Source organism: Corapipo altera, unplaced genomic scaffold (genome assembly GCF_003945725.1).
Source record: "Corapipo altera isolate COAL_440 unplaced genomic scaffold, ASM394572v1 62, whole genome shotgun sequence".
NCBI classification, from domain to species: Eukaryota; Metazoa; Chordata; class Aves; order Passeriformes; family Pipridae; genus Corapipo; species Corapipo altera.
Genome location: NW_020884894.1, coordinates 11155787 through 11171537, shown reverse-complemented (window position 1 = coordinate 11171537; position 15751 = coordinate 11155787). Strand labels below are relative to the sequence as shown.

Below are 15751 nucleotides of genomic sequence, written 5' to 3'. Positions count from 1 at the left end.
CTGACCTCAGCGGTGCCTGAGCGCTGGGAGCAGCCTGGCTCCTCCCGGCAGCGCTGGGGGTGACGCTTTCTGGTGTTTGTTCTGCGCCTCAAGGCGGCTGAGGTTTGGGGTTTTTTTTGGCGGGGGGTGGGGGATGCTGGTACGGGGATCGGCTGCCATCGCACCGCAAATCATTCAGGCGCTGCTATGGGCAGCCTCCCCCCCCCCCCGGACGGGATGCGGGGCGCGCGCGCCGGGAGCGCGGAAAGCCCCGCGGGGAAGGCGCGGGAGGGCAGCGCGCAGGCGCGGCGCTGATGGCGGAGGCGGCCCAGGACGCGCCCGCCTAGGCCGGAGCAGCATCCGCCGCCATCCGCCGCCGCACGCACGGTGAGCGCCGCCCCGGCAGCCCGCCCGCCGCCCCGCGGCCGCCAGACGCGGGATGGGCCGCGGGTTTGACGGGGGGAGCGCCGCGGGCCCCCCGGGGCCTGGGCCGGAGGATGGGAGGGTGGGCGGTCAGGCCGGGCCGGGCACTGACCAGGGGCCGGTCCCGGGGGATGAGCGGCCGCGGGGAGCGGGGCCGTGCTGGCTCCGCGCCTTCCCGAGGCCGCGGGGAGGTTCAGGGCCACCTGCGGCGGCCACTTGATGCTGAGGTTGCCGGGGGCTCCTTCCCGCCTTCGTCCCGTCGGGAGGGATCGGCCCCGAGCGGCTGCGGGGGGTGGACTCGTGCTCAGTGAAACGGGGAGGTGCGGCCTTGTCACGGAGGTGTGACGGCGCGGGGCCGCCTCGGAGGGATTCCCTAATTGTGTGCAGTTTCAGAGCAGCTAAAGCCGCGAGTAATTAGCGGTAATTACTGGGAGTCCTGATCAGTCGCGCGTCAATAAGGAGCTCATCTGCCGCTTGGCAGCCTAGGCACTCTGGGAGAGCCTTTTGCCTCCTAGCACTAATAAACACCAAATAACTGTGGCAGTCGTGCTCCTGATGTAAAGCTCTACGAGGGCAGCGGTTCTCTCTGTGCTGTGTGAAAGCCTTTGGTTTAGCAGAGTTCATGTTTTGTCCTCCCTGTTGCAGGCTCAGTGAAGCTGCAGTAGCTGAAGCAAACCTGTTGCCAACATGTTTCTGTACAACCTGACACTGCAGCGTGCCACTGGCATCAGCTTTGCCATCCATGGCAATTTCTCAGGTAATTTTCTCTTCCCCTCATGCCTTTTGGCCTAAGCTCTTTTGGGTAGTACGGGGAAACACATGGGTTTTGTTCAGTTTGGTGCTGAAGCTGTACTGCTTCAGTACAGTGTGGGTTTTTTTGATGCTAAATTATTGTTTGCTCTCGAGTGTTACTTGAGCTGTGGTAACTTGTGGAAAGATCAGAAGTTTGGCTTGATTATCTATGAGTTTGATTTATCTGTAGATTTAACGTAGTATTTTGTCCAGTTTTCTGGTCTGTTAAAAGATGTTCAAACAATGGTGGTACCTGATGCAGTGAATAAGTTGTTTTGAATTCTTCCATCATAATCCTGAAACTGTGGCATTTGGCAGCCATGAAGTTTTCCCTTTTCCCTTGCAATGCTTCCTGAAGCTGCGTGTTCTGCTCTCTCGTTGCTGACTCTCCCTCGTGTTTTTGGGTCCTTCAGGAACCAAACAACAAGAAATCGTCGTGTCCCGGGGCAAGATCCTGGAGCTGCTCCGCCCCGACCCCAACACGGGGAAGGTTCACACCCTGCTGACCGTGGAGGTGTTCGGGGTCATCCGGTCCCTCATGGCCTTCAGGCTGACGGGTGGCACCAAGGACTACATCGTGGTGGGCAGCGACTCGGGGCGCATCGTCATCCTGGAGTACCAGCCCTCCAAGAACGTGTTCGAGAAGATCCACCAGGAGACCTTTGGCAAGAGTGGATGTCGCAGGATCGTTCCAGGCCAGTACTTGGCTGTGGACCCGAAGGGCCGCGCTGTCATGATCAGTAAGTCACTCTGTCAGCTTGTGTTACCCCTGTTTTTTCTTTCCTCTTGTCTTGAGGATATTTGTTTCGGAGTAAGTGTGTGCCAGGTGTAATTGGAAGCGTTTCTCGGGCCGTTTGTTGGGCTGTGAGATGTGTCAAGGAGAGTGCAGGCAGGCACAGTAGCTCCTCAGTGCTGATGGAGCTGCACAAGTGAATTCTGACATTGGGCCAAAACAAGTTGGAGAGAGTCCTGCATGGTTGGCCCTGCACAGAGCCCTGAAGTGTGGGAGAGAAGATGGGATTGCAGGCATTGGTGCTGCAGCGTGGTCAGTCAGCTCCCGTGGCCTGAAATGATGTTCTGAGTTCATGTCTCTTCTCTGAGCTGTATCCTGAAGACAGCCAGGTGCATTTCTGATCAGGCTTCTTGGGTAGAAGGACACTTGGGGAAAGCTGTTTTATTTTTTGGTAAGATATAGCACAAGGTGTTTTAGGGAGTTGGCAGGGGACTTTCTCAGTTTGCTGATGGCAGCTTTGTGCAGCACTGGTTTCCTGCACACTGAAATGGAATGGTGCTCGTTTACCAATGCCTCTTTACATTGCTAATAGCAATAAATAATAGTTTGCTTTCTAACAAGTCTGGTTGTCCTGTGTGAGAAGGTAGCACAGTCACAGTTGTGCCATTCATGTAGATATTTGAGTGGTGTTTATGTTGGGGGTGCTGTGTGCCAGGAAAGAATGCATTTTCTTGGTTAAAGTTTCTGAGGAAAAGTTGTCTTGCCAAAAGGCTTCAAACAGTGGAACATCTGGCTGCTTCTTTCCATTTGTTTTTGCTTCCCTGCAGTCTGTGTGTGCTGAAGGAGCGAGTAGATCTGCCCATAGCCATTGGAGATGGAATATTGGGCTGGGGGAATGTAGCTCAAAGGGTCAGTCCTTGGCTTTAAAGGGCTGGGGTTGTCATTTATGTTTGCAGCCTGGAAGATGTAAAAGGAGGCATTGGAGGTTGGTTGGTGGCACAGAGATAAACACCAGTGGTCAACTTCAGCTGAATTAGTGCTGACATTCTGCTGCCAAGTTACATCTTGGTATGGTCAGATTTGATTGTCAGGTGCTGTTGTCCTCCCTTGCAGGTGCCATTGAGAAGCAGAAGCTGGTGTACATCTTGAACAGAGATGCTGCTGCTCGTCTCACCATTTCCTCCCCGCTGGAAGCCCACAAGGCCAATACCTTGGTCTACCACGTGGTGGGAGTTGATGTGGGTTTTGAAAACCCCATGTTTGCATGTCTGGAGATGGATTATGAGGTGAGAAGAATTTGATCTCTCTTTGCTGTCTTTTGAGCTTTGTTGTTCCCTGTTCTGTTCTTTATCTATCTGTGGGGAACAATGGCTGCTTTTGCTGTCTGAGGCAGTTTTTATTTGTCACAAGCTTACTGGCTTTTTGTTTTGCCTTCAGTCAGAATGGCCCAGACTTTTCTGTCTTGATAATTCTTACTGTTCTTGCTATTCAACTGCAGATGTGCCTGTTTTCTTTTTCTGAACTTTTCCTGTGCATCTTCCACCAAGTCTTCTTTTGGCCTTCATTCTGTTGTTACTCAAAACTGTTTACCCACGCATCAGCTTTGCTCCTCCTTTTCATACTTTTCTTGAAAGACACTTCCATGTGTTCTCTTTTAGGAAGCAGACAATGATCCAACAGGAGAAGCTGCAGCCAACACACAACAGACATTGACATTTTATGAACTGGACTTGGGTTTGAACCACGTCGTTAGGAAGTACAGTGAGCCCCTGGAGGAGCACGGCAACTTCCTCATAACAGGTACTGCCCACAGAGTCATTTTCTCCTGGGTCTGCTCGGTTCCCATTCCTCAGGAAAACAGAATCAATATGCCTTACATCTTAGGAGTTGTTTTGATGGTAGTCTGAGCCATTGATATAAACTAATTGACCTTGGTGTCAGGTAATAAGTGTTGGTTCACACTTGGAATGGTAACCATGCAAAAGCATCTCTGTTTAGGTAGTGCATAGGTGTTGTTGTACTCTCTTGCGTGGGATTCCATCAGCTAGAGGCAGTAGATGAATCCACAGACTAAAAGCCCACTTGCAGGGCTTGGATGCAAAGCCAACCTCACACCTTCAGCCTGGGAAGGTGCTGCAGGTTCCTCTGCAAGCACAGAAGACACTGAGCTGGGAGAGCATCCTTGTATGTATGCTTGCCTGGTTTCATCTCCTGTATGCAGCTGTCAGACACCAAATATTGGGCTGGATCTGACCACTACTGCTGTTTTGATATCCTTTGTTAGGCTGGAGTCTCAACAGAAGCATTTTTAAAACCATACTCTAAAAATAAAAGATATGTCAGAAAACCATCTAATAGATTTTTCTGACAGCAAACAAACATGCCAGTAACCCAAGGCTTGTGTCTAGCTGACAAGTTGTTAGCGTGGTATTTTGGTCTTGTCATGGCTTTCTAGACAAGAATAAGGCAGAAGGGGTAGAACTTAAGCTATTTCTCTGAAGCTGCATCCTTCCTGGTTCCATCTGACCTGTTCTCATGCTGGCACAGAGAGCTGTACTCAGTCCTTTGTCTTCCTTTTCAATAAGAGCAGATTTGTATATGTAGAGTGATAGAGAACACTGGTAACTACATTGCTTTGAAGAAAACCAAAAGAAATACTCTGCAGGCAGTAAGTCAGATCCATGATAAGGGCTCTTCTCCTAATATACTGGTTTTGTTTTTCAGTTCCTGGTGGTTCTGATGGCCCTAGTGGGGTGCTGATCTGTTCTGAAAACTACATTACTTACAAAAACTTTGGTGACCAGCCTGATATCAGATGCCCAATTCCCAGGAGGCGGGTGAGAATTTTTTAAGAATATGAATGCTTGGTATTTGCCTTTCGAGGTTAAGGGCATCAGGGAGGTTTTAAAGTAATAAAAAAGGAGTTAAAAGTGTGCTGGCTTATCATATACTTCCCTGACTGCATGTTATCTGGGCGTGGGGACAGAGGTGGGCACAGCCTGAAGTGATGAGTTCAGTTCATGTCTCTTCTCTGAGATGTACCCTGGAGATACTGCAAACACTCTGATCAGGCAGCACTGTCAGTGCAAGGTGGGATTACTGGAGATGGTGAGTCACGGTGGCTGTTGTAGATGCAGGTGAATTCAACAGCTGCTCTGTTGCATCTAAGGCTGCTTCCTCTTCCCTTTGGTATTGGGAATTACATGCTTTGGCAGCGCTTTGAACACCTGCCAGGGTGCTCAAAACCAGCTGTGTGGGGGCTGCAGCCCTTTCCTTCATGTTTGTCTTTGATATGTGAGAGAGTTGTCTGGAGAGGAGAGCAAAAAAGACACAAGGGGTGATACTTTAGGCACAGTGTCCCAGAAATGTGTTTCCTTCTGAGGCATAGAGGTACTGAGGGTGACTGTGGGTGCTTTGTGTTAAAAGCCTCCTTGCCTACTGTCAGCTCTTAAAGGACCTGTGAAGTGGGAATACTTCAGTCGGTGCAATCACATCTACACTTGCTGGGTAATTCCACCAGTGACCTCCACTCTCTTTCTTGACAGAATGACTTGGATGACCCGGAGAGAGGGATGATTTTTGTCTGCTCTGCTACACATAAGACCAAGTCCATGTTCTTCTTCCTGGCCCAGACAGAGCAAGGAGACATTTTCAAAATTACTCTGGAGACTGATGAAGACATGGTAAGCATCACGTGAAGGGTGGCAAAAGCATTCATTGAGAGGAGTCCTTAGTCAATTATTTTGATTCTCTAAAGTGATAAATATTTAATATTGCGGGTTTGGTTTTGTAATGTCACAATTTTATGTGGTCTGTGATACAAATAAGACTAGTCACAGCTGTGGGTATTAGTCATACAGAGGCATTGCACAAGGATTGCAAAATCCTGTGAGGATTATACTGCAGTCACTTGGGCATATTTTAGCTGTTCTGACAGTGGTCCTTTCTTTAAAAGATGTGAAGTGTGGTCCATGAACCTGCTGGGGAGTATTCAAGAAACTAATTCTGGGGAACTTAAACTTTCTCTTGATTGCAGTAGGTGCACTGTAATCTCTAAATTGAATATTTACAGAGTGCAATCAATATTTTTGCAAAGTGCAGTAGCCATCTTGTTACAGCTGGTCCCTGAGTTGAAATAGGAAGCTTGAAGTGGCTTTCTACTGCTTGTCTTACTGTTCTACTGTGGAAAGATCTCTGCTGCAGTGAATCAATTGGGTTTCCTTGAGTAAATGTTGAATGTTAGGACCTCCTTCATCTAAACATGTCAAAGTTGGTATAGGGGATGATTGTACAGCAGGCACCAAGCCTGCCAGAGTTCAGGGAGGGTTTGGACAACACTCTGAGGTACTTGGTGTGGTTTTTGTGGTTGTCCTGTGCAGAGCCAGGAGTTGGACTCTGTGATTATGGGTCCCTTCCAGCTCGGGATATTCTGTGATCTTTAGGTGGCTGAAGATTGTTCCTGGATGTTTCACCAAGAGCTTTTTGAGAGCATGTCAAATGTAGAAATTTGCTCAGGACATTTATTTTTTGCATGTTGGAGAATGGCTGGTATTCAGTGAAGCAAATTTCTTATCTTCTAAGCAGCTTTCTGTTTTTGCAGCTTTTATTTTCTAAACTGACTCAGCATTACAAAAGCCAGAAAGTCTTAGAATAAAACAGGCAGAGCCTGGCTTTTGTGTGCAAAATAGTCTGTTGGATTTTGTGATTTATATCCTGCTGCCCTAAGCTACTGATGTGGTTAAGCCTGGCCCACTCTTGCTTCCTTTCTTTGAAGAGGATAGTTAGGCAGATTTTTTTATTGAATCACACGTGTGGTACTTTGTTAGCACAGCCCTGTCTTCATCTGCTCCCAGGTAACAGAGATTCGACTGAAGTACTTTGACACTGTTCCTGTGGCTGCTGCCATGTGTGTGCTGAAAACAGGGTTTCTCTTCGTGGCATCTGAATTTGGAAACCAGTGAGTAAACAGTTTGACATCAGTGTTTTTCCCCAAACAGACTGGTTCTGTCTGGGCCTGCAGACTCACCCTTGGACTTACTGTACTTAGAAAGACACCACCTCTGATTTAATGGCTAAATTAGTGCTTTGTTCACACAGCTTGAGATTAGACTGTGACTGAATGGGGGAATTTTCTTGTTGTTTGAACATAGAGTATTAGATGATGTAGTGCAGAGAATAAGAGATGACTTGCTATTGCAGTAGGCTTTGAAAGAGTTGAGCACTTGCTCTTCATCTAGGGTTCATCATGTATCCAGATGAATTTTCCTTTCAATTAGTTTTGTTAGTTTTGAATTTTTGTGTGCTATGGCCCACTCAGAAGTGGTTTCTTCTCAGTAACTGTGTTCCTTTCCTCAATAGATAGATTTCCATAATAAATATACACTTGATGACTTCCTCAATTTATGTTTGGGATTCTAGAATACTCTAAAGGCCTATGCCCATCTTTGGAGATGGTTTGACAGTGTCTAAGTGGAGGATTCATAGGAATGGGGATTTAAACTCTTTTTTTTTTTCCTGACTGCATCTGCAGTCAGCCACCTGAGGGAGCCCCAGCCAGTCTGCTGGACTGGATCTGAGCTGAGGAAGCCATATTTGAGCTTTATTAAAACCAGGAAGTAACTCAGTTTATTTTTCTTGGGTTTTTTTGGTTTTTTTCCTCTGAAATTTAACTTGGTTGTTATGCTATTTAGGCTTATAAATTGGAATAGGGAATGTGGTTAAAAATAGTAAGGTGAGAGTATTCTGATAAGATAGGTAACTGTGGAGTTGCAGTCTTAGCCACTGGCCTTGTTTTTGGCCTCAGCCATCAGTTGGTGCTTTGGCTTTAACACAAGAATATCTGAAAGGCTCAAGGGCAAACAGAAAACACTGAAACTCTGGGATACCTTGCCAGCAACAGCTACAAATGAGAAGGACTGAAGCAGGGAGGTTTTGTGGGGGTGGGTTTTTTGTTGGTGGGATTTGGGGGGTTTTTTTGCGGGCCTCTGATTTCCTTTAAATGTCTTGTCACCAAGAAGACAATCCTTAGAGCCGAATTTTAATAGCTGTGTAATGTAGGGTTGGATTTCTTTCCTTCCCACTGCCTGAATATCTGGCTAAGCCTTACTTGGAGAAGGCTCTGTGAGCTTTGCACTGAACATGCTGTTGCTCTTGCTTCCTGTCCCCAGTTACCTGTACCAGATCGCTCACCTGGGGGACGATGATGAGGAGCCAGAGTTTTCTTCTGCCATGCCTCTCGAGGAAGGAGATACGTTCTTTTTTCAGCCACGGCCTCTCAAGAACCTGGTGCTGGTGGATGAGTTGGACAGTTTGTCTCCTATTCTGTGTTGTCAGGTATGCTGCCATCGGCAAGCTCCCGTTTGCCATGGACATAAGTGGGTGGAGTCACCAAAGCTGTGTTATCCTGGGTTTCCAGAAGTGCTGCTCTATAGTAAAGACTCATAGAAAAGCAAAGTTCTCAGACAGCTGCCAAAGACTGGCACCTGGCCTGGCAGCTTTTGATTCCTGTGGAGATAAATATGTATCTGAACACGGGGTGCCAGCCAGCAGTTCTGTGCTGCTGCTCTGTTGACCATCAGAGCAGTTCTATGCAGAGAGTTTGGTTAAAACTTGATGTTATTTCAGGGCAGCAGATGGTACAGCATCTTCACTGTTCTTGGTGTTTGTAAAATAACATTCTTAAATCAGCAGTGTGACCTATCTAGTTTAGCTTAATTTTCCCTTTCCGTGGATATTGTCTGACACTTTTTCTCCACACAGATAGCAGATTTGGCCAATGAAGACACACCTCAGTTGTATGTGGCTTGTGGTCGGGGGCCCAGGTCGTCTCTGAGGGTTTTAAGACATGGACTTGAGGTAAGACTTCCAGCACTTGACAAGAACAGCTTGAGAGGTGAGGGCAGTGGGAGAAAATCCTTCAAATAAAGGTGCTGAAATGAAGGGATTCTACTTTTACTGTAGTCTGGAGAGCAGCTTTCTGTAGGCTTGCTTCTTGGAGAAATAAGAGTTCTATTGTTTATTCGTACATTCTCAAAGGCTTTTTGTTTAGTTAACTCTGGCAACCTGCATTTTGTCTCTTTTAATACTTGAGTGTATTGAGCTGGAACATTCCTGGTGTGTTCCAGCTGCTGCTAAACTCTGCTGGGGGTGGATGACCTTGTGTTAAAGCCAGTCATCCAGAGCTCTAGTGCTGCCATAGCATTGCTGAATAAACTCTGCCCTGTAGCACATCTGGCACAGGGTGAGAGCGTCAGAATTGGGAATTGTTGGCTTTCCTGCCCAGTTGTGGGAAAGCTTAAGAACTGCTGGTGGTTTGGTTGCTTACTCTAGTAAGTCTAAACATCTGTTTGCAAAAGAACCTTTTTCCTGTTTACTCTTAGGTTTCTGAAATGGCTGTCTCAGAGCTGCCTGGTAACCCCAATGCTGTATGGACTGTGAGGAGACATGTTGAAGGTATGCAGTATTTTCCTAAAGCACAGGGAGGTCATAATGGTTTTTTTCGTGTTTTGTTTGTTGTTGTTTCTTTCCTTTCTTTTTCTGTCCAAGGAGATAGGAAAGGGGCTGCATGATGGTTGTGTGCCATCCCCAGAAGTCTGAGTCACTAGCCACTTGCTTGTATTTAGAAGCCACCCACCCTCTGGTCCCCTAGAATTGTCACACTTCCCTTTGACAAAGAAGCACCTGCCTGCAGCTGCATCCATCACCCAATGTGTGGTGTCAGCTGCACATTTGCAGCCTGAAGCTGCTGAACTTCTCATCCTTCCCCACTTCCCATAAGTTCTTGCTCAGACAGCAGGCAACAGTGATTCTTTTTGCTGGAGCACGTTCCCTGTTCTTCATGTGCGTGTTGACAACCGTGGTAATCAGCCTTTTGTGAGAGAGTGGGATACAAATTATGAAACAAAGAAGATAAATCAGCAACAGTGTCTGTATTTTATTACTTTCTTCTGTGCATATCTGTGAAGAAAATGGTCTGTTGGGGCTAGGATACACTCCCTGTTCTAAAACAGCAGTGTGTAGAATGCTGCTGATTCCAGGAAGGTGAAGATTTCAGATTGTCAGAATATACCAAACTGGGGGGTTGTTTGTTTTTTTTCTGTCTGGGTTTGCCTTACTAAAGAACAAGAGGAAATGTAGACCTTTTTCCTGCCTTTCTCGTGAGGGTGAGAACAGAGTTCCAAAGAAACACTTAAAAAGCTTGAAGTGAATCTGTTCTGGGTATCTCTTCTGGTGATTATTTCCAAGGCAGTGCTTTGTATAAATCTCACAAAGACTTCTCTAGATTTATTGACTGGACCTAGAAATACCAGCTTGTTGCAGTAGAGAGCTTAACCTGCTGTGGTGACATGGTATCTTGTATTTAAACAGAGCAGTATGTCTTCCAGGGAATCTGTAACCCTGTGGGAATTTCAGACATTGCTGTGGGATTTACCATGCAAGACCTGCCATCCATTCCTGTGCTCATGTCCTGAGACTCATGTATTGCCTAAGCAGCATGGGAGGAACTTGGAGCATAAAGCACCTTCCTGTTCCCCGGAGATAAAAGGGTCAAAAGGAAAATATTTCCACAGTTCATATTAAAAATACACGCTTTTCTAAAAAGGGGCACTGCAGTTTGTTCGAGAGAAACCTTTGCTCCAGCATTCTGGAAAAGGTGTTGGTAACATTTGCTCCCTCTGAGGGATGGAGGCTTCTTACATCACCTTAGGTTTTAAAACCTTTTCACGTTAGATTTTAAAACCTTTTCTCTTGGGGTTTCAGAGGTTGACTTCAACTTTTCAGGAGATGAAGGACCGTTGCTAATCAGCACAAAACAGACAAGTCTCATTGCCTCATCTTTTTTTTCCACCTTCCAAATTTTCCAGGTTTCAGCATGATCATCTCCATGATTTCAGAAAGACTGGAATCTGTAGCTGTTGAGCCTTGCTGCTCCCTGAATACCACTTATAGTTACGGGAAAACCGATCCTCAAGTTCCAGCTCTTTGAATTCAGAAATCACTTCAGTGGGTTTTGATCAGAAAGAATGCAGAGCCTTTTCAAACGTGTGTCTGATCTTGGCACTGCCCTGGAGTGCCCTGTTTGCAGCAGTGGGTTGCCTGGCTCTGCCCCAGTGTCCCAGTGTGTGTGTGCTGCAAGACCTCTGTAAGACACCCCCAGGTTTGCAGCCCTCAGAGCAAATACTAACCATGGCTGGTACGTGGTGATACTCACTACCAATACCAAGCCTTTTTTTTTCTTCCACAGGTGGCTGGTGGTGGAGGTGCTGATCACAGGTGTGTACCTACTGCTAGGGGCTACTGTACCGTCCCACAGGTTGACCACAGACAACCCCCAAACATCGTGGGGCTGTGTTTATGCTGAGCTTTTCAGTAAATGAATTCTAGAAGCTGGTGTGCAGTTGGAGATCATTGCCTTTGCAGTTTCAGTAGCTGAGGAGTGGAAAGCAGATCTCACTGCATCTTACAGTCTTTGAGGAGCAAAATAATCAACTGTGTTTCTGTAGAACAATCAGTTCTTGCTAGCGTCAGATGTGTGTGTTTCAGGGGTGTTTTCAGCTCCCTTGTAGAACCAAGGTTTGGCTCCCACCTGCTTTGTACAGACCTCAAAGAGAAAAAGATCAAGCGTGCTTGAAGCACCTGTAGGTATTGCTGGCACGGGAATGCCCTGTGGTTATGGGATGCATCTGCCCGTCAGAGAGAAGTGGATGGGATTTGCCCCAAACCCTCTCTTGCAGTTGAGTGTGGAGGTGTGTGGGTCTAGCTGGCTGTGTGCTCTGCTGTGGAGATAGATGGGAGCTGGGAGCTAACAGTCAGCATTCCCTGCCTGGCGCTCCTGCCTGAAAAGCGGGAGCGGTGAGTCACCGCTGCGGAGTCGCCGTGCAGGAGTAAACAGAAGCCCAGGAAAATGTGCTGTCATCCCCTCGGTGTCTGTTGAACTGAGAGTAATCCTGGGCTCTGTCACTGCTCATCAGTTTGTTCACTGAGCTCCTCTGAGGTAGTGGTGCCTGTATTTGTATCAGTGCGAATTCAGATGCCGCAGAGCGTTAAAAAACTGCATCTGGCCTGGACTGCATATAGGAATGGAATTCTCCTGGACTAACTCAGACTGAGTCCATGACAAGTAACAAAAAGCACAGTAGTGTAGAGTTCAGGGACTGAAATGTCATGTTTTCATAACTGGTCGTGACGTGTGCATGAAGCTGCAGAAAACTTGTAATGAGTGTGTAGGAGAATGAGTCCAGCTGTGGCTCTTCAGAGTCATTAAAATGTCTCTATTACTTGCTGAAAGGAGCTAACTGGAGCAATTAGAACAGTAATAAGCATCTCTGAAGTCTTATGTCTGCATACAAAATGATGTCTATCTGTTCAAAACTCTGGGGAGCCTGATGTTATGCTTGGGATTGTGCAGAGCTAAGTAGATATCTTTTCATATTAAAATCTATAAATCTTTTTCTGAGAACACTTCAGTGTGCCCTAGGGATTTAGTCCCCTTAATTTCAACTAGGCTGCTATATTTTCTAAACCAAAATTGCGTTGTTTGAATCTGGATGAATGTGTCTTATTCACAGACTTAATTCTGGTAAATCAAACCCTTTATTTCAAAAGCTCCAGCAGAGAGGCATTAAGCAACACAGACTTCAAGCAAAAATGCACTTGTCACCGTTACTGACACAGACTTAAAGACGTGGTCTAATACAAATGTAAGCCAATGGAAAGAAAGAGCTAAAAAAGTATTAAGAGGTAGGAATGAGTTTTCATTTAGAGTAGGACTAAGGGAATCTGTTTTGCTTTCGAATGGGAGTTCTTTGTCCTGTTCCAAATCACATGGTTAAGCCTCCAGCTGGGACACAGTGGTTTATCATGAGAATTGACAAGCCCCAGGGAGGAAGGCAGCAGCTCTCAAGAAATTTGGAAAGCAGCAGTGGTCTTTGAAATGGAATTCTTAGAACATCCTGTCTATGTGATATTTATGAATCAAATGCTTTGCCTGTGAACTGTTACAATTCTCCGTTTAAAGTGATCGAGGAATTTTTGTGGAATTTTAGTGTTGAAAAAGTCATGCAAATTTGTAGGAGAAGCTGCTGTTCGGTGTAGAAAATAACCTGTGTTTAACTGGAAACCTTGCTGAACTCCTGCCATCAGCTGTTAATGTTGGAGGAATTCTCCTGTTAAGCCAAGCGTTTAAATGGTTGGCGTTACTGATCGGGTTCTGTGTGCACCTTCAGTTCTTGTTTTCTCATTTCCCCAAGTGAGCTTGTTCCTGTTTGTGGGTTTCAGAGCATGTTGGAGGTCACAGGTTGTGGCCACTTAATAGAGTGGTAATGGAGTTAATGCCACAGACCACTGTTGGAATTGCTTTGGTTACACAGAGCTCTTCAGTTTGAGCAGAGCTGTGGTCTGTATACCAGATGTTGAAGAGAAGTGGATTTTTATTTTTTTTTCACTTGCATATTTTCAGCTGTATGTAAGAACTTTTTGTTGTAAACGTGACACAGCAGGTTTGGCAGTGCTTCCCTCTAAACAGGGTGGATAAGAAAAGGATCAGTTCCTGAAGCGTTTGTTTTGGTTAACCTAGTTTGGGTTCTTTAAGCTGCTGCATGGTATTTGCTGGCATCCTGCTTTCATCCCAGTGAGAGTTCTCTATTATTAGAGTCATTAGCCACTTCTCCATGTCTCCCACATTTGGAAATTATGGAGAATTTCCATTCAAGGGCAGAAACTATGACAGCTCTCTTACACCCTCACTTCCACTGGTGCTGTGGTGCCCAGGTCTGAGCTTTGGGTTGAGTTGGGTTAAAATGAGGAATTTTCTTTTTAAGAAATAGCACTTGCATGACAACAGCAGCAGAATTAGAGTTGCTTCTCTGAGGCAACCTTCTTTCCAAGACTCCTGGCTCCATTTCCCAACAGACTTCATTGTTTCTGTTGCTTTGTTATTCTGTTGTAATGAGACTCCTCTTCCCTTCTTAAAGCCTGTTGCTTTCTGCAGAATGAAAACAGACAGCAGTAAACTGGGACATTCCCTTCACCCAGTCCTACTACCCTTGTTTCCCACAAAGTTTCTCTATTTCCAGATGAGCTCTTAAGATTATTTTGATTAGCATAGCCCTTCCACATCCAAGCTACACAATTCTTCTGAGCTGTTCCCTTTGGGAGAGAAGCCAGTACTGGGGATAATAGTTGCAATACTGTCACTTATCCCAGCAGAAGTAAAGGTCAATGTTTACTCTGCCTTAAAAATGGAATTGTTTATCATCCCAGGAGACTGTACCCATCTCAATGTGTATGTAAGCCATTTGAGCTTCTGGAGAAGGGTAGAGCAGGCTTAACCCTGAGTTCCTCTGCTGCAATGTACCCTAATTGTTCTCTGCAGCCTTTTATTGTGTGGCTACTAGATAGAGACTGTGGTCCTGCAACCTCTTGTGTGCAGCATCCGTGGTGTGGTTTCTGCAGGTGGGTTCTATATGTTCAGATTTTTGGAGTAGACTATTCCCTTTGACTTCACTGAGTGTTGAATCCGGATTCAGCTCCTTGTGTGAGGTGGGACAAGCGTCTTAAAGGCTTCTAGACTTCGTGCAGTCTTTGAAAAAAGTAGGCAGGAATCTTGCTTTGCCAGAATCCAGAGTATTGTGAATTGACTCTGGATCTGGATCGTGGTTTGACCCCTGGCTTGATCTTGCATTGTTTGGAGTCTAGCAGTGGCTGGCTTTCGGACAGCATGTCCTAGAGCGAACTCATGCAATACTGTCAGCAGCTGTAATTATCACAGCAGTTCTGCTGAAGAGTAACTGCTAGACATGTGTCAGACTGCTGATTGTGTTGGGAAGCCTTGCATTTATTTAATCAGCACCCTTTTTTCCCTGTCTCCCTTGACCAGATGAATTTGATGCCTACATCATCGTGTCCTTCGTAAATGCCACGCTGGTGCTCTCTATCGGAGAGACTGTAGAAGAAGTGACTGACTCTGGATTCCTGGGTACTACACCCACCTTGTCCTGCTCTCTTCTTGGTGATGATGCTTTGGTACAGGTAATGGAAAGCTGCTTCTGACATGCCTACTTAAGCCTGCCACTCTCTGCTTGCTGCACGGACGTGGTTTCCACAACAGTGCAACCTCTGTCTAAAGGTGTGGATTGGCAGAGAATGATGCTTATTCAGCCTTTCCCTTTTTATGTCTAAGTGAAAGTGGACCAGCTGAAGATGTTCCTAATCTCCTTCAGTAGTTCCTTGCTGTGGTTGAAAGATGCAATGCTTCCAGCTGGCAAGTGGCTTTCTGCTGGTTCAACCTGGTAAATAGCTGATGGATCACTGCTGCCAGGAGCAGTGCTTGCCTTTGGCTTTTGCAGAGTCAGAACCACCAGTGAAATGGGAGTTGTGAAGGGATGGTAAATGCAGAATTGATGTGACCATTTTTTCCTGCAGGTTTATCCAGATGGCATCCGTCACATCCGAGCAGATAAGAGAGTAAATGAATGGAAGACACCAGGGAAGAAAACCATTGTGAAATGTGCTGTGAACCAGAGACAAGTAGTGATAGCACTGACTGGAGGAGAACTGGTTTACTTTGAGATGGACCCGGTATGTGCGTTAATGTTGTGAATGAGTTTGGGAGAGTGAGGCAGAGTATGGGGCACACCAGACATGGACCCTTGATCAGACCTGCAGAGAAGGATTCATTAGTGAAGCATCCTTCTAGGATGGATAGATGAAAGTCCTGCATATCTAGACTGTGTCTTTCTGAGATTATTTAATGTCTGGCTAAAGTCTCTGAAGTTCATAACTGAGGCTGAAAGTTGTGTACTTACACTCTTGCACTTCCGGTTC

General features: G+C 46.2%; 1 protein-coding gene and 1 non-coding gene across 2 annotated transcripts in view; both read left to right on the top strand.

Annotated features, from left to right (window-relative positions):
- Positions 1–266: 266 nt before the first annotated feature.
- SF3B3 (splicing factor 3b subunit 3) overlaps positions 267–15751 on the top strand; it is a 29226-nt gene continuing 13741 nt past the window's right edge. Inside the window, exons 1-13 of the mRNA XM_027647132.1 lie at positions 267–366; positions 1048–1159; positions 1608–1934; positions 3041–3213; positions 3586–3727; positions 4652–4764; positions 5473–5610; positions 6781–6884; positions 8095–8260; positions 8687–8782; positions 9307–9379; positions 14805–14956; positions 15350–15505. Coding sequence (XP_027502933.1) covers positions 1090–1159; positions 1608–1934; positions 3041–3213; positions 3586–3727; positions 4652–4764; positions 5473–5610; positions 6781–6884; positions 8095–8260; positions 8687–8782; positions 9307–9379; positions 14805–14956; positions 15350–15505 — 1710 coding nt within the window. The 5' untranslated portion in view covers positions 267–366; positions 1048–1089. The remainder of the gene's footprint in view (positions 367–1047; positions 1160–1607; positions 1935–3040; positions 3214–3585; positions 3728–4651; positions 4765–5472; positions 5611–6780; positions 6885–8094; positions 8261–8686; positions 8783–9306; positions 9380–14804; positions 14957–15349; positions 15506–15751) is intronic.
- Positions 4923–5002, top strand: LOC113949025. Its single transcript, XR_003528312.1, has one exon. It is a non-coding gene; the product is annotated as a small nucleolar RNA SNORD111 (small nucleolar RNA).